Source organism: Cygnus olor, chromosome 21, assembly GCF_009769625.2.
Source record: "Cygnus olor isolate bCygOlo1 chromosome 21, bCygOlo1.pri.v2, whole genome shotgun sequence".
NCBI classification, from domain to species: Eukaryota; Metazoa; Chordata; class Aves; order Anseriformes; family Anatidae; genus Cygnus; species Cygnus olor.
This window is the reverse complement of record NC_049189.1, coordinates 3,159,618-3,177,774: the sequence shown is the minus strand read 5'-3', so window position 1 is coordinate 3,177,774 and position 18,157 is coordinate 3,159,618. Positions and strand designations below refer to the sequence as shown.

At 44.0% G+C, this 18,157-nt stretch overlaps 2 protein-coding genes across 3 annotated transcripts in view; one reads left to right on the top strand and one right to left on the bottom strand.

Moving 5' to 3' along the window:
- Positions 1-18,157, bottom strand: part of SDF4 (stromal cell derived factor 4) — a 58,769-nt gene that overhangs the window by 15,901 nt on the left and 24,711 nt on the right. The window contains exon 1 of one of the 2 annotated variants that reach the window (XM_040533192.1): positions 8,147-8,163. The exons of the other annotated variant lie outside the window; for it this stretch is intronic. The gene's annotated coding sequence lies outside the window, so the exon portion shown is untranslated. Of the gene's footprint in view, positions 1-8,146; positions 8,164-18,157 lie in introns of those variants that run through there. 2 annotated transcript variants of the gene reach the window in all.
- On the top strand, positions 77-4,971 carry B3GALT6 (beta-1,3-galactosyltransferase 6). The gene has a single exon (XM_040533196.1). The coding sequence runs from the start codon at positions 77-79 to the stop codon at positions 1,121-1,123; it is 1,047 nt and encodes a 348-aa protein (XP_040389130.1). The 3' UTR covers positions 1,124-4,971.

Sequence of the window (18,157 nt, the reverse complement as noted above, 5' to 3'; positions counted from 1 at the left end):
GAGGAAGGCTGTCCTCTCTCGGACAAGAGACGGGGACGGAGGAGGGCTGCAGCCGGGGTCCGCTCACCCCACCACCATGAAGCTGCTGCGCCTGCTGTGCCGCCACAAGACGGCCCTGGGCCTGGGCGGCCTCTCGCTCTTCGCCGTGGTCCTGCTCTACCTGGCCAAGTGCACCTCCGAGGGGCTGCGGCCACTGCCAGCCCCCCAGGGGCTCCCCCACAACCAGCCTCCGCCGCCTCGGGGGGCTAGGGGGGCACAGCCGCCCGCAGCCCCGCCGCCACCGCCGCCATCCCCTCAGGAGACAGCGTTCCTGGCTGTGCTCATCACCAGCGGGCCCAAGTACTCTGAGCGCCGCAGCATCATCCGCAGCACGTGGCTCTCGGTGGCCGGCCGCCCTCCTCACGACGATGTCTGGAGCCGCTTTGTCATTGGCACCAGTGGGCTCGGGGCTGAGGAGCTTCGTAGCCTGGAGCTAGAGCAAAGCCGTCACAGGGACCTTCTTCTTCTACCGGAGCTGCGTGATTCCTATGAGAACCTGACTGCTAAAGTCCTGGCCATGTACGTCTGGCTGGATCTGCACCTTGACTTCCAGTTTGCCCTGAAGGCCGACGATGATACCTTTGTACGCTTGGATGTACTCGTGGAAGAGCTGAGAGCCAAGGAGCCACGTCGCCTCTACTGGGGCTTCTTTTCTGGCCGGGGTCGAGTGAAATCTGGTGGCAAGTGGAAAGAGAGCGCCTGGGTGCTCTGTGACTACTATCTACCATATGCCCTGGGTGGTGGTTACGTGCTTTCTGCAGACCTGGTGCGCTATTTGCATCTCAGCAGAGACTACCTGAACATGTGGCAGAGCGAAGATGTCTCCCTGGGGGTTTGGCTGGCTCCCATTGATGTGAAGAGAGTGCACGACCCTCGTTTTGACACTGAATATAAGTCACGGGGTTGCAACAATAAGTACATAGTAACGCATAAGCAAAGCATTGAGGACATGCTGGAAAAGCACCAGACCCTGGCTAAAGAAGGGAAGCTCTGTAAGGAGGAGGTTAAGCTCAGGCTTTCGTACATGTATGACTGGGGAGTGCCACCTTCACAGTGTTGCCAAAGGAAGGATGGCATCCCGTGAAAGTCTGAGGAAATAAAAAGCAGATTGTTAATGGACTCTGAGCTTGGTTAGCATTACGTGGGGAGAATCCCAGTAACTAGGGCTTAAAAATTACTGAAAAGATTTCGCACGATTCATTATGTCACTATCAATGAAACCCTGAATTTCCAAGAGCTACTGATGTGGCATGATGTAAAAATGTTTATAAAACAGAAATGGCAAAAACCTGGAAAGGCTTGTATTACAGGATTGAAGGCAAATAATAGGTTGCAAATATGGATAATACCGAAAATTGGGGGTAGATAACTTGGATCAAAAGCTGCTGGAAGATTTTTACATTTGAACATATATTTGCTAAAGATCATGACAGGCCTTCACATTATCTGTAAGATTGTGAAACTAACATCTGCTATTTATTTCTTGGCAAGAAACAAGTGTCAGTTTGGCAAGGTTTGAAGATTCTAATGGGGCCGCAAATCAGTTGCTGTTGCCAGTGGGAACAGGTGGCTGGTTATTGACACAAGCATTGAAGTAAAGAGAACAATTTTGCATCAGATATTCACAGTAGGGGAGGGAGAAAGTCAGGTCTTCGGAGAGTGCTGATTTACCAGAATGGAATTATTAGACCTGTAACTTGTCTCCAAGCTTTCTGTTGTTTTCAAGACATCATGTACGTAAATTATCTGGCAGCTACAGAGTAAGTCTGTATTTAAAAAGGTGGATGAGTTATGGATTTTGGCAGATAAGAGCAAATTATCTTATTTTTGGCCAAATAGTTACACTACAAAGCAAGCCTTCAGTTGTTAGGCATAGGTGTTGTTCTTAGCTTTCTGTCCAGACACATTGTGTAAGAAGAAACATTCCCCCCCCAACAGTAAATAATCCTACAGACTACTATACAGTCAAATGTCATAGACTTCAGATTTATATTTTTAGATTACTTCTGTAAAATGTAAATTAGCAGGATTCAATTGGTGGAGAGTATTTAAAATTCAAGCAAGATTGCCCTAAAATGTCTAGCACAGATAAGAAAGTAGACTTGATATGTGGTCAAGAGAGAAGTAGGTTGCCCTGATTATCATTTAAAGGAAGGGTGATTTCCACCACCACCACCAGCCCCCCCCCCCAAATTTAAGACAACCCTGGTGTTTGAAGACAAGCTTTTCTCCTGTTTTAAGAGCTGCATGGCACTCTAAGGAGAACAATTTCCCAACAGTGACATTCTCTCCTTCTCCCCAGTAGTACCTCATAGTAGAGCAATAAATATTACAGAAGGTCTAAGTAATTGCTCAAATGATATGTCAGTAAATGGGATTATTCCCTTTAGTTCTGTCTACACTACAAATAATTCTAGTGCTGACGGAATTGTCAGCATCAGGTACGGTATTGAACAGTAAATGCAGACAGGACGTTTTTGGCTGTAGAACAGATCCCTTATACAATTTCACTGTTTTATTTACCTTCAAACTTTTAGGTGTAACCGTAATTCAAACACTTGCATGGCAGATACTCTAATACACAGATATTTTTTTCCAGTACTAGTACAGAGCTACTGAGTTCCAATACCCTTTGTCAGCTACAAATCTTTCACAGTACAACCAGAGTTTTTACTTTTATGCCTGGACAGTACATTCTTAATGATCAGTTTTACTGTTTATTGCACACTGCACTTTCATAGAATTCCTATCATTTCCTCATCTGCCTTGGCTGGAGCCTCTTCTCACCTGCAGGAAGGCACAAATGGGAAAAAAATGGTGCCAGTATCTCTAGTTTTGCTTCCTAAATCAGCAAGTTAGCAGTTCATACCAAAGGAACTAAGTATGTTATTTTGTTATTCTTCTCTTGTTTTGATTGAATTATTGAGGATTAAGAAGAGTCTTTTGCCGAGGATGATAATTCTCCATTTTGAAGACCTGAATCCTTGACTTCATTCTAAAACAAATTAAGATCCTGAAAATAAGTTATTTTAGCATGTGTCCATTCTAATGCATGTCCATGTATTGGCAGATAGGCAGATGTGCTTTTCAGCAAGGTGTATCATTCCAAAACAAGGATTTCATATTTAACAAGATTACAGGAGATTTAAATTGGTTTTTGCATTTTAAAAATATCTACTTGTTATTTGGGGTAAACTAGTATTGTGTGTATATATGTGATTAAATGCTTGTAATGTGAGTATTTATAAATATTGAAAATGTATTATGTATAGGAAAAGTAAGGTAGTTAAGTGTCATATTTTAAATTTGTTTGAGGAAGTACTTTAACGTCCATGAGAATTGTGTATCAAGCAGTGCTTGAATTTGTTGGCGTGCAAGCCATTATTTAAAGTACTGGGATCCAAAGTGCAGGTGAAAAGTCTGCTGCGTGTCTCTCAGCCTAGTGAGAGTGCTGCTCGTCCGTTCCTACCAGTCACCATGTTCACGGGAGGTGTTTACATTGCTGGCTGTGACTCCCCTTACCTGTCCCCCAACAATTTCCACAGGGGTCAATTTTTAATGAAGGAGAAGTGTTCGATCTCCATCCAATCTTTGGCACATGGAAAACATGATGCATACAAACACTTAAGAGTTATGAAATTCTCCTGAGCTGTTTCTTACACAGGTGTCAGGAAGGAGAAGTACTTGGCTTAGTACCTCTCTCGACAGCAGCACAACCCTTTGCCTGCCAAGGTGCTCTGCCTGCACACTTGCAAGATGAAGCTGAGGAATGATGGTGACCACTCTTACATACTTGATATCACCCCTCTTATATACCTGATATCTGTGTCTAACACAACTTCATTATACCCTTTTCTCTTTAAGGTTGCTCATGTTTTGTTCTAGCTGCAAAACAAAATAACGTGGCAAACTTGAGAGATTCTTGTCTCTTTGGTGTATGGTTTTAGTTTTCTTAGTAGACACCCGTACTGCAAATATATCGCATAGATATTAATCCCAATTAACTGGAAACTTCCACAAAAATAAAATTTCAATTTAAAAACAAAGAAAACCAAACTTATAATACTATTCCTGTAGCTGAACACTTTCTTTTCCGAATGTCTCGCTTTGTTCATGTGAAGTCGGCTCAAATACAATTCTACATGTCCTACTTTTGACAAACGTTACATTTTCTGTAGTTGAAATACCTCATTTTGAGCATTTGAATTTGTATTCCATGTCTGTTAACAGAAGTGTTCTGGGGGGCAGGGATCTCTATTCAGTGTTAGCTTTGTAGATTTTATTAAAAGCCCAGCAGCTTGGGAAGGTGATTAAGATTTGCATTTCTATTAGTTTCTGTTCAGCTTCAGCATCAGAGTTGAAGTATGTTCTCGGTATCGCTGTATGCTTGACAAACTGTCACCACCTGTACTGCTCTGTATTTAATTTAGATCACACTGCCTGCAAGACTCGGATCTGTTGCTACATGTACCTGTGCAAGAAATGCTTTTACCCTGGAACTGGACCTGCTTTATGCCAACATAATATGCCAGTTACTACTTTCTAAGACAGACTATTTAGGTAATGTCTACTAAAACAGAAATGGATCAGTCTGTTACTTACAAGCTACGTGAAGCTGAAGGATACTACATAAGTGTGCCTTTATGAAACAGAATAAGCGTGGGGTACTGTGCCGAGTATATTTTAAACAATTGAATGAAATTGCACTTTTTTTTTGCAGCTACATAACTTTGCCATTTGGGGGTAGGGTGTGGCACTGTTTATTTGCTCAGCATTTATATAGGGAGTAAACTGCTAGAAACCTGAAGCTGTCTGTGATGAAAACATTTGGTAATTGTGTAAGTATATTGTATAGGTATTTATGTCTTTCCACATCTGCCATTATTGGCCAAAGGATCTGTGTGCTGATTTTTAATAAAAAAGGACTTTTTGCTGTAGAGGTGATTGCTTGTTCTGTTTTAGATAAGGTAAAAGTGTGGTTATTTGTTTTATTATGCCACTGTCTGAAAGACAGAGAGGATTGGCTCTGCCTTAAGCAATTGCACACAAACACTTCACTTATTGTCAGAAATGACAACTGGTAAGCATGCCAGGATCCTTTTTCCATCTTCAGCCCCTCATGACAAGATACTGTATCAGCACAAAGAAGTTGTGTTTACTGAAGTAGTGACCTAGGAGAAAAGCTGCTGGGTTGTACATGCATGCTGCAGCCCACTAAGCAGACTATATAAAAACAATTCTCTCCTCATTTTAGCTTTACATTGGTAGTAATACAGGGACACGACAAACTGCAATGCAGTCAGGAAAAAGGTTTCTCCAGCTAAGAATGGCTTGATCCTAGACTTAGCTAAGAAATAGTCCAAGCAGTTAGGCATCAGGAAACACCACTGCCTGTGGTCCTGTTTTATGTTAAACAAACAACAAACAAACAAGACAAAACAAAACTAGCAACACTAATAAAGAACTGAATAGTACTTTCAATATAAGATTTGCTCAAGTAATTTCAACACTTCAAGCAGTTTAAGTAGCACTAACTTCTGATCAATTAGCTAGTCCGTTTGAGTGTATTCCCACTTATTTTTCTGCCAAAACTTTGGAAGCAGACTTTGGGCTCTATCCCAAAGAAACACCTGGTTTTAGCTAAGTAAACCAACCTTGCTGAGCTTAGAAGCACAAGATGACTAAGATGTATTTTGATCAGGAGTGTCCTGGCTCTCACTAGTAGTTCTTCAGTTTCCTATTAAGCTTTTATCTTGGAGGTGTTTATAATCAAGTACATTCTGACCAGAGAGCTGACAGTAATTTTCCATTTAAGACTATAATCTTAAGAGATGACACCCTGTAGCATGTTACAATACTAAGAAAAGTTGCTTTCTGGTTATATGCAAGATACTGAAAAAGCCGAAGGATTTAATATAGTTGATACTGGCACGTGCAACTAAAGAAGCAACTCAAATTCATTGGTTCTGCTCTAACCATGGGAGGGATACTGGTCTAGTATCTAGTAGACTCCCTTCTCTGCATGCTGGCAATTATTTCAGACAAGTCAATGGGAGAGCTGTTTCATTCTGACTTGTCATACACTTTGGTTTCCCCTTTTTTCTGGGCTACCACAGTAAAAATGTCCCATCCTACATTGAATCAGATGCAGCAACATTTCAAAGGCCCTGACCCCAGTAATGCTACTTTCTCCTCCCAGTTTAATCTGTACACAGCTTTGAATTTACAACACAAACTAGGATTTAATCTACATTTGGACAAAAAGCAATTTATGTATCATCAAGAAGGGATAATGAAACTTGACTTCAGTATTGCACACTACCCAGCACAATGATCATATCCAGGAAAATACTGCAGCCACAAAGTGCCCAGACCTACTCTTAGCTAAAACTAAAATAAATAAATAGTTGAAAAATCTTATTCCTCTACCTCAGAGGTTTCTCAGTTACAAAAAGAAAGAAAACAGAGCACAGTACTGATAGAGACATTCCTAATGGAAGTCAAGTTGTGTTCAGCCCTGCAGTGCCAGCATGCCCCATGGACAAGGCAGTACAACACCCTTCATCCTTGCTTCACCACTGCACTGAGAAGCACAGAAAACATACTTCAGAAACACAACTGAGAGCACATGTCATCAGTAGCCCTGCTGCTGCTTCTCAGGTAGCAAACACAGCCACATCTGTGCAAGAAGAGGGAAGCGAGCTTTTGATCTCAATGCAGGGTCAGGGCAGATATGTTTATTCTCCTTCTCTGTGCTATTTATTCAGCCCACTTGGTGCCTGGAGTCATAGAAAATGAATGATCCTTGATTATCAGTCTCTATCAATTCCTAAAAGTTACTGAGGAAACTGGGATCAAGTGGGTTGAGCTTTTTTTTTTTTAAACTAAATTTGCTGGGAGGCACCATGAATTATGCAGTATTTGCTCTACTCAGGACCTAGCCACCCTGCCTTTAAAGCATTTTCTCTGGGACACAGCAAGATCTCATTGCTCAAAGTCTTGTTTCAAACTCAGTCATCCAACTCCAAAGAAAGCTAGCTCAGAAATCATTCCAAGGCCAAACAACCTAAAGTAAATAAAGGCACAACTGCAAAGCCTTAAAGCTAAGATGAGGAGTTACTTTGCTGCATGATGTTAGATGTTTTAGTTCCAACCCAAGCGATCAAATTGCTGTTGAAGTGAACATAAGGAAGAGAAGACTGACAAATAATGCAAGTCAAGGGAACTAATTCAAAACAGACTGCCCAGGTCATCAACCAAACAAGATATACGTTAGGATTTCTGCCAATAACCAAGAAAGTTGCCTAAAAATAGAATATATGTATTACAGAAAAACACAGAGACAATCAGAGTCCAAGGACACACAGGGTTTCATTTCCACAAGGAAAACAAGCCAGCTCAGGGCTGAGGTGACTCGTCCCAGACCACACAGGAGGCCTGCAACAGATTAGGAACTAGAAACTGGTCGTTGGGGCTGTCAACCTCGTGGTTTGTCCTGAACGCTGCTGCCTTCTTACTGAAGAGAAAGCCAACTAAATCTTACACACAAGAAGCTAGTCATGAGTTCTTCCTTTCAAAAGGAAACTTGCCAGAACCCTACAAATCCATCAGATGTCCATCCTGCTTGTGCCAGCAGAACCAAGCTATTTAAGCATGGCTTGGTGTTGTGGTCAGCTTGGTTTCCATCAATGACTTCCCCTGTGGATATCTAGGCACACTTAGCAGATTGCTAACGAGTTACGTTGGGGGCTGTCAGCCCCTACACCTAAAAAACTAGCCCTTCAGGTAGCTTTTTGTCAAGTGCTGGGGTTGTTCACTCCAAAGCAGATCCTCACGTAGCAGGATAGAAACAAACAAGATAGGGCTGCGTTTATCATGCCAGCTGAACACAGCTAATGCATAACACCAAATATTCAAAACATGATTTCAGAGAAGTGCACAAGATTTTCTCACAACACAGGACTCCAGAAAAGGCAAACAACATGCTATGGCTACTCTGAATCCAAACCCACCCTCTTCCACTAGAGCACATCTCTCTCTAGAGGAACACTGCCTGAAGACCATCAGCCTGCCCACCACAACAATCCTTTCCATTTCTCTACCTTACCTTTTTCCAGAAGGTCTTGCAAATCAGAAGCCATTTAACCCCATGCTGTCCCCACAGGCTGATGCCTATTATCACCACCAAACAAAAAATAAACAAAACAAACAAAACAACACCAGCAAAAACCCACAGAGCTCTTCTGGTTGCTTTTAAAAAGGCTGGTTGGTCCTCACATTATTTCTGACAGCTGGGACGCAACTAACAAGCTACAGATGAGGATTAGACCCAACTATTTTAAAGGGACATCCACTGGTGGATATTGTCTATTTTTCCCTGACACAATTGAATGTGTATTCTGATTGTTTTTAAATACATTTTCTCCAAACCTAAAATCTTTCACAAATATGTAATGCAGTTGCTTCTTTTTGCATCTTTGCCACAAGAAAAAATAAAATAAAACTTTCACATTTTTCATAAACAATTCCAAATAATTGTTAAATTTGTTATTGAGTCAGAACTTTGAAGAAACATGATCTATTTGGAATCCCTCGGTTCTGTTGCTTACTTGCCCTATACAGTTCAGTCACTAGATGTCACCATGTGCCTTCAGAGCAGAAAATGGGATGGGTTCCTCAGTTAAAAAAATAAAACAGAAACAAAGCAGGAGCCTAAGCTGTGTGGAAGGGCAGTTGTTTGTGACTAAAACCTAGCTATGTTCTCTTGTATCTGCTGTTTAACACAGACTCAAATGGATGACTGGGGAGAAAAGGAAAAACGTTTGCCAATTTAGAAATGGATTTGTAAAAGAATTATTGTAGATGGAGCCAAAATATCATTCCATGAAATTAATGGTCAATAATGCACTCCCAGGTTTTCAAGGCATACCTTTGTAGAAGCTCACAAAGCCTCCTAAAATGGAGAAGACAAATTAACTAAAAATTATGACTTGCCACATCTTGGTCGATAAGACAGTGAAGTTTAGACACTTTTTGGGAGCTATGATGATTTGGGATTACGGAAAGTTAACGGTGCCTCTTCTTTGGATGATCTCTGTGTGTGTGTGTGTCTGTGTATGTTTGTGGTTAACTGTCCAAAAATTCAACATCAAAGGATTTTGTCATTGCTGGAGAGAGGGTTGGCAGGTAAAAGAGAAAGAGCTTTTCAATCAGGTGGGCACTTTTTATATCAAAAGCCAAGACAACCCAACCCCCCAGCACATCCCCCTCCCATTTCAATCCAGTTTTCCTGTCTTCATCAAGAAATAAATTTTGTGGGTTTCATCAGCTAAGAATGCAATTGATTTGAGATGTCAGATTTCATTTTGTTGAAGGAAGCCCTCCTCCAAGATATTCAAAGAAGAATTCAGTTGCTAAAATGCATGATTTGTTCCTGAACTTTTGTTTTGATTAAAGGCTATGTAGAAATGAGACATATTAAAAATTATCAATGCACTGATTGAATCTAGGAGCTTCTCAGGTGAGTCTTTCCTGGAATAAGGAAATAATTACTCATTATATTTAATTAAAACATTCACCTGGCATTTGGTGCTGGAATATAAGGAGTGTTAAAAGAATTTGGGAAAAGTGGGGTTAAGGAATGAGTTCCCAATACCTAAGTGTTATTGCAGGGGAAATAAACATTTATTCTGAGGCAGATTCCAAATTCCTTGTTAGTTCTGAGCAGCACCCACTTAGTAAAGCAATGCCCCGCTTGTAGGGAAGTACTGAGCAGCTCTGACAGTCAGGTCCCATCGCCTGGCATGCCTGAGCTCCTGCTTAGACATGTCAGCTCCAGTGTCTGGAGCATGAGGACACAAAGCCAAGTGCAGCTATGGTGGGATTCTCCCCCAGCATAGCCTGGTGTTGGATCATCCAGGGTTTCAGAGCCCAGAAATACTTATTTATGTCTTGGGGGATATGGAGCAGTTCAGTTCCAGCACTGTTGTGGAGCTCTCGTAGCCTTATGCTTTTATACCCAACTCACAAACATTGCTTAAAATCCAAACTTCACCCACACTTTCCACATCCTCTCTTCCTTCTCTCTTTCTCTCTCTCTCTCTCTCTTTTTTTTTTTTTTTTAATATTGGTTTCAATGAAAACATGGAAAAAAAATGTGGAAAAATCTAGACACTGATTCATGTTTTGATGAAAACTCAGAAAGCCACAAGCCCGCACATCCACCCCCTGCTGCCCACTGTGTGCTGATCACTCCTGATTTCTGGAGACGCCGAGGCGATCGCCTCTGCCCAGCAGGGCAGCGTGCTCTCGCAAGCTGGCAGCGAGGCTGATGGACACCTCCTCATTTATGGCCCCAAGCCCCACCTTCTGCTGGTCCCTGCAATTCCCCACTTGGCTTGACAGCCAAGACCCAGGGAATGTGAGTCCTGTTACAGCATCTGTTTATTTTCCAGGCAGCAGGCTGATGTGCGGTACTGAAATCTGAAGTGCTGGGTAAGCGGAGGAGCCCCGCACAAAGTCCCTCCAGTGCAAAGTGCACCGTACTTAAACAACAGCGGGGGCTGGAAAATTAATAACATCGCGTTTTTTAAATAAAGGGGAAGGTTGTTGTTGTTGCTCGTGATCAATTGATTTGGGATGGTGCCAAATGGCTCCAGTTGGCTTTGAAGCATTGTAGCACAAGACGCTGCAAAAACATTTATCCAGAACAGATCCTAGCCACAAGAGTTACAAATATTTACTTTATATATTTACTTTAGGGAAAGACTCAAGCCAGAGATAGTAGATCTTGATTGCAAACATACCAGCAATTGAGGTGCTAAGAATTGGAGGTTTGGGTCTAATCTTTCTGATTTTATCTTGTCTAATAAATTTGTCTTTCTTTCCATGCCTTGACCTCAATAAAACAAATGTTCTGTGCTCTGGAAAACACCCATACAACTGTGTCACACTGAGCTCCAGGCCCAAATCCCTGGCTCTGCTAAGATCAGGGAGGCCAGGAGCTAAACCAGACTTAGATTAATTTCCGTCTCTTTTGTAGTTCCTCAGATATTTACACTCTGTACACTCACGTGCAGTTTTTTTTCAGCTCTCTCTGCCCTAATCTGCAGCTAGTCTCAGAGAGTTCCTTATCAAGTAGCTTCTCTCTGAACAGTGCGGTGTGACCCTTCCTAAAAGCAAATCTGGCTGAGCTTGGCTGTAAAGTAGGGGAAATCTTCTGCCATGCAGGTCATTTCCCAGTTCTGGGGTGCCGTGCACAAGAAGTTAGGGAAGTTACAGGAATTCTGGTTTTCCTTACCATTCTTAACCCCTGGTTTCATAGGGACTCCTGGCTGGTATGGTGGTTGGTTGGCTTTTATCTTTCTCTTTCTGACTTGCCCGCTGGCATACTATTCTGCAGAGCTTTTCAGAGTGGTGGGTGGGAGAGGACAGCCTGCTCTCCACCCCATCAGGTTTAAATGGTCAGGGTAGCCAGCTCCTTAACCCAGATGCAGTCACTCCTGGAGCCCTCCTTCTGCAAGTGCAAAGCCAGGTCTACTCCTGCATGCTGGGGCAGTGAGATATTGGGGCTGGACGTTGGTTAATGTAGCCTGCTGTGCTGGTCACTTTATTATTTCGAAGAAGGACTGCCTACTCATTATAGTCAGGACTCATGGAGCCGACCACCAGATTAGTCTGTAACCAAGGGCAGGCCTGCCAAACCATGGTCTGCAATGCACTGAGCTCTCGATGTGCTGTGCATCTATTATTCCAACAGAACCCAGTGGAAATAGTTCTTAAAATGAAAGCAATAACCATCCTGTGCCTCAGTTTCTCTTGCAGCAAGCAGATAATAACATTATCTCTTCCAAGGGCATTGTGAAGCAAAGCTATCAAAGACCTTTGGCACCCAGGCATGGCAGGATCTGGGGAAGTATGTGATTATCTTACACTTTATAAAAGGCCAATCTGGCTCCTGAAAAGCTTCAACAAAGCAAAACCCATAGCTGGAAGGTTTATGAGGACAGGGAAAGGGGTAAGAAAACAATAACCAAGATCTAATTTCTTAGGAGTAACGGATAGTCCCGGGAGGGTACAATTGAAGTCTGTAATAGCTGCAGATAAGATCAGACTGAGTTACTATTTTCAGCCAATCTCAGACATCAGGACTGGAGGCACCGAAATAAATTCTAAAACCTGAGACAAATGAAATGCAGTCATCAAGAAGCTGCAGGGTCTCAAAGAGCAAGAGACAGCGAGAAATACATAAATATTGCAACTGGGTGGAACTAGCCACTAGGCAGGGCTGTCCTGTCCCAGTTGTCCTAAGTGCTGGGGTCACTAAAGAAGAGAGAGATGCTTGTTTGGGGAAGGACTGAGATGAAAAGGAGGAGCCTGAAGGGGTAAAATGACCTTGATTTTAATTCCAGCTGTGACAGGAGGAACTTTATCCTCATTACAGTGCACCACCAACAGATCTCTGTTCCATTTGCTTTTGAAAATCAGCAGGGCACAACAAAAGAGCCGAATTTAGCCCAGGAGTTGCACTACTTCTGCCCAAGAAGTGGGCAATGCCTGCATAAAGAAAGGCTGTGGTCCCAGGCTGTAGTCCCAGGTGGGCTACACCAAGGAGCAGTGAGACAAGCAGGGGTGAAGTTTGCATGTTCTCAGCAGAGGGATGGCAGGGTAGAGAGTGGAGGAGAAGGATCCCAGGACCATCCAAGAACACCAGGACACACTCCCTGCACTACCACAGCAGTGGGGCACGCTTTCAGCTGCCTCTTTCCAAACACAAGGCACAGAGAAGCACATCGTCTGGGCCCCAGGGCATTAGGCTTGTTTAGGCTGGAGAAGAAAGGTTTGGGAGGCCTAATAGCGAGCTTCCAGTACCTGTGAGAGGTCATCAAGAAGATAGAGCCAGGCCCTTCACACTGGTATACAGCAGGAGGTTGAGAGATAATGAGCATAAGTTGAAATAAGAGCAGTTCAGACAGGATTTAGAGATTATTTTTTTCATCATGTCAAGTACTAGAACAGCTTGCCCAGAGAGTTCGTGTAGTCTCCATCTATGGAGGCTTCCAAAACCCAAGCAATAAAGCCGTGAGTAGCCTGGTCTGCCCTCAAAGCTGGCTCTGCTTTGAGCAGTAGGATGGACTAGAGATCTCCTGAGGGCTCCTCCAACCCATCCTAGGATTGACAGCAAGTCTGCCTCCACTCATCCTTGGCATGCACAGAGATCAGCCTTGGCCAGGGCACATGACAAATGAGAGATTACATCACCAGGCAGGGGAATGCTTGGGAGACATCCCATCACTTGCTTTACATCAGTTCCACATTGGCTTGTGCCGAGAGCACCCCACCCAGTCCATGTGGATCTGTTCACTCCCTACCTCTGACAGCTTGTTTATTCAAAAGCATTTGGCTCGCAATGCCTTGCAGATGAAATAAGAGATCAAAGGCCTTAATTTCCTTTCCTCCCGCTGCATTCCCCTTCCACATTCAGGGTAGGGTTCACATTGACCAAGGAGCTCTTCATGGCCTGGGGAGAACCCCCAGCAAAAGAACAGGCATAAGCCAGAAGCAGGTTGGAGGTAGCTGCAGATTCTTCAGTTGTGCGAGGTTGAGTGGGCAGCAGTTGGATGTAGGATTACTCAGAGTTGAAGGAAAAAAAAAAAAAAAAAGCTCAGAGGCATTACAAAACAGATGCAAAGCTATCTGGAAGGTCCTGTCCCGGTAGATGGGCTTACAAGAAACGTTAGGTCAGTTCTATGAGCACTGGGAGCTGAAGAGAGTCACTTCATTTAGTTCAGACACTGACTGGGACTCCCTTTACCAGAGAACTTCCCAGGCTTTACCCACCCTGGTTATACCTCTATCAGAAAGCTTGCTGTGATGGAGTCAGAAGGGAGCTGAGGCATGAGAAGCCCCCGATGACAACCCTACAGCATCCCTTAGACCCACGCACCTTCTGCCTTGACACAAGCCAACTGTCCGGGAGCACCTCGTAGCCACAAGGCTGAACTCAGGGTCAGAATCCCAACCACAAAGGGTCACAGACCATAAGGGACTGCCTGACCTTGCCTTTAGGAGCAAAATCAAGGAGCAGAGCCACATTTCTCTGGTCCCACTCAGGCCCCCAGGCTGCCATGGCATCTCTGCAGCAGCACCGGGCTCTTGAAGTGTCCCCACGTACCCGTTCCTTGAATTGTTCTTCCCTCTCCTGACTGCAAACAACCTGTGATTCACTGATTTCTTTCTAAGCAAACACGCAACCCCTTCCATGCAATCAGTTTGTTTACTTCCCGGCTTCCCCTTTCATGTGAGGCCTATGGCTTTCCATTTCTCTTCAGGCATCGAACACTAATTTCACTTGGCTTTTGTCAGAGAAATGGGCTGGAACACAGAGTCATAAACAACTAGATCAGTAACACTTATGTTTATTTAAAAGGCAGTTATGTGTTGGCTTTTTTTTAACTGTCATCTTTTAACTCTTCAAATCCAACATCTTTCTGTAGCTGTGTAGTTTCCCTCTCTGGCTTTACAGAGCAAGACGAAGAAGAAAACAAGCAAAATATATAGAATTTAGGATAAAATGATCATTTTGTAATCATTGATCCTTGGAAGTCCATCCTGCATTGCACCAGCATTGTGTACTTACTGAGTGCACCCACCTGCGTTTGGAGGCTCATGCCCTTACAGCAAATGAAGTTAGGTAACCAGGCTAGAGGGAAGGAAATGGGAGGAAACTTACTGCTTCTTTTGCTCCACAGATCTAGAACAAACCAGTGAAATGGGCTTGGGCAAACAACGTTTTTACGTAGCTGCAAGGGGAGCAGTCACAAAGTGCAGCTTTGGCATGGACACGAACCTCAAGTGCACAGCCAGACACTCACCTGGACTCACAGTCTAACCTGGAGGCATTGTTTTAATATTACGATTCTCCCTTGAACATTTCATGACTACAAAGACTTTCCTCTTCTCATTTCTGCCTTCACAAAGCAGGTGGAAATGCAAACTAAATGCCTGTGTTTGGAGACTTGTGCAGATGCTGAAGCGATGCAGACCTGCTAGGTGAATCTCTCCTTCAGGCTTCCTGCCTTCTCATTTCTTCTCTCTGTTGTTTGAGACTCCAATAAATGTCATTAGTTTCAGTACCTGTTGCTACACATGCCCCTCTCAGATGGGGGATTAGGGCCATTGACTCTATTTTCCCTTGGCTGCCTAACAAAGCCAATGTGTTGCTTCTGCCCAGCCCTAAATCAGCTCTGAAGCTCCCCATGGTGAAGGCTGCAGCACCCCACTGGTGAATGCCTCCTCCTTCCAAAGCTTTCAGATTTGCACAGAGCATTTTCTTGTCCTTGGGGAATGTTGGAAAGAAAACAGTGTTGTCGATAACTGTGAATTGCGCTAATTGGGATATGTAATACTTGCTTGCAATTGCACTGGTGCTGAAACCATCATACCCTGGCTATAAAAGACCCTAGTGTCAGAAATACAGTAGAGTTTTTCATGCCAACTGCTGTTCTGGGTTATGGCTCCAGTCTGGCTGCATTGCTCGGTTAAATACGTTATTAGAAAATTAAACCGACAAAGACGAAGTTACAGCAATGTTCAATCTGAGCCCAACCCACAGAGGGCTGGGACATCCATCACAGAGCAGGGCATTGCATCCTAGGTCAGGCTAGGCCTGATCCTGCAGCGTCTCTGGGGCTTAGCATCTCTGCACCCTGCAACCCATCGCTCTTGTTTGCAGGGGACCGAGCACCTTATGTCCTGCTGGCTCAGGGCACAGGCAGAGGAGCAGATGCTGTTTGCTTTCTCTCCTCCGTTCCTGTTCCCAGCAATGCACTGGGACACAGCACCCTTCAACAAAGCTCTTGCTACATGCCATTTTCTCCACGTAGGGCCAGCAGGGGCCCCTTGCAAGAAAGCTGACATAATCTGCTCCTTAAAGCCCATCCAAAACATGGCAGCTTTGCCAAGGCCACCAGCAAGCAATAAAATTTCCCGGTCATGAAGCAGTTTTTGGACTGGGCACATTTGCTGTTTGCAGGCTGGCCTGAGCCCACTTGCTCTGTTCCCAGTGGCTGCCCAGTGCTCTTGTACTGGCCCAGCACGGATCTGAACTCACTGCTTCTTGGTGCCAGAGGCTTCACAGACCATTAGATCGTGGGCCATTTAGGCAAACTCATGCCATGCTTGCTCCACTCACTGCAGCCGACACATGGGGCTCTCCTAGCCAAGCCAAAGCCCACTGGAGATGCATGAAATTTCTTAATCAGGAATAAAAGAAAACTTGTCACTCTGTATGCGAGACAAAAATTGATTTTGCAAGTGTGAGTGTACTTGGTCCAGTGGGCTATCTTTGATGAGAAATAATTTGTTAGCACAGGGAGTTTGGGTGCTGGGGGAATGGATCAATATCTGATTTAGTATTTCCTCTGTCAAGAAGCCGAAGTGATTGATCCGCTTTGCAGCCTGACTGATTGTTTAGAAACCCCACTATATTAAATGAAACCAATTGGTTTTTTCTCCTGTGTACTTCTTACTTGGAGGAGCTGTAAAACAACAGAAAGAGAGCAGGGAAGAGTATCGTCTTGCAGCCATCAAACCTACTGGACTTTCTCCCTCTCAGATTCTGCAGTGCCGCTCAGCCAAGCTTTCTGCAGAGGTGGAGCCAGGGGCCAAGCCAAAATGGCAAATGGTAATCCAAACCCCTTCCAAAGGGGTTTATGGACGAGACAACGACAGGCAGTGTCCTCTGTCTGGTATGGCACTGCTAGCGGGCGCCGTGGTAATGCTCTGATTTATACATTCATTTCCTACTCTCATCTGTGGTTTTGAGTCCACAGCTCTGTAGCAGCATGTTCTGCACAAGGACATGGGCTCGCAGAGGAAAGATGGAATAACAGAGATGTGCGCAAGCCACTTTTTTAAAAACCCACAAAAGAAAAACAAACAAACAAAACCAAACAAACACACCAACCACACACAACATGAGAACAACCACTTTTTCTGCCACGTTGGAGCTGCAAGAGTTATAGTCAAGGAGAGGAGAAGATAAAATCTGCCCACCCACAGGAGAACTCACGGTGTTGATGAAGGAAGGGATGGAGGCAGAAGGGATGGAGGCAGAAAGCAGAGAGCAGGACCAGGTCATTGCTTCCAAGGTGGGGACGGAGCAAGAGTGCAGTAAAACTGTAAGGGCTCAGCAAATTTAAGGCAAACTCTGCAAATGGCCTGCTTACCACTGCTGAATGGACTCCAGAAGGGGAAAGCAAAAATTTCCCCCTCATTGGGCAGACTGCTGTCATTCCTACCCATAGCTTATATCAGCACAACATTTCTCACTTAAGGAACCGCTTTGCTGCCCACGCCAAGCCACCTTGGAGGGCTGCAACCATTTCCCAAGAACACACAACTTGGTTCATTGTCTCAATATGCTGACATACTTTGACTTGCTCATCTCCCTGGGGTTGTTTTTCTGCTTGCCCGGTGATTCTGACCCCAGCCCACCCTGCCTTTGCACTGAACTGCAGGCCTTTGCTGGCAAAATGTTGTCCGCACCGAACGAGGCCGATCTGTATCTGCTGAAATTGCCTGTTGTGAATTCATCCCATTGCTCTAGAAATCAGGATGAAAATCTCTGTCTTTAAAGTGTAAAATGTTAATTTATTTGCAAAATAGCGTGTTTTGGTCTTTCAGTTTGAAGCGGCATTCCATTCGGGAGTCTATCTACTGAATCTTAATTAAAAAATGGGGAAGAACCCTAACCTAAAACAGCATGTTTAATTTTCTCCTGTTGCTTTGGCTCAACTCAAAGTAAATATTCTTTCCTAAATTCTCAGTGAGTCAGGAAACAGAAAAAGCAATTTTTCATGCAGTTTTACTCTACATCCCTCTCAAACTGTAGAACTGCTCTGCACTTCAAGCACTGGCCTAGCTGAGCCGTGATCTGCCAGAAGTCATCTCTGCAGCGAGCACAGAAATTAACTCTTCTCATTTCAGAGCATCAGAGACAAAGAGGAATGTGAGCACTGAACAAGGAATGAGAACAACCAGGCCTTGAAGAGAAAGAGGACCCCGGAAAGTCTTGCAGGACATCCCCGGCAGCCAGCAGTGCATGCTTCTCACGTAA

What these genes read in the sequence shown, in the direction of transcription:
- B3GALT6 (XM_040533196.1), top strand. Translation starts at nt 77, where the DNA reads ATGAAGCTGCTGCGCCTGCTGTGCCGCCACAAGACGGCCCTGGGCCTG.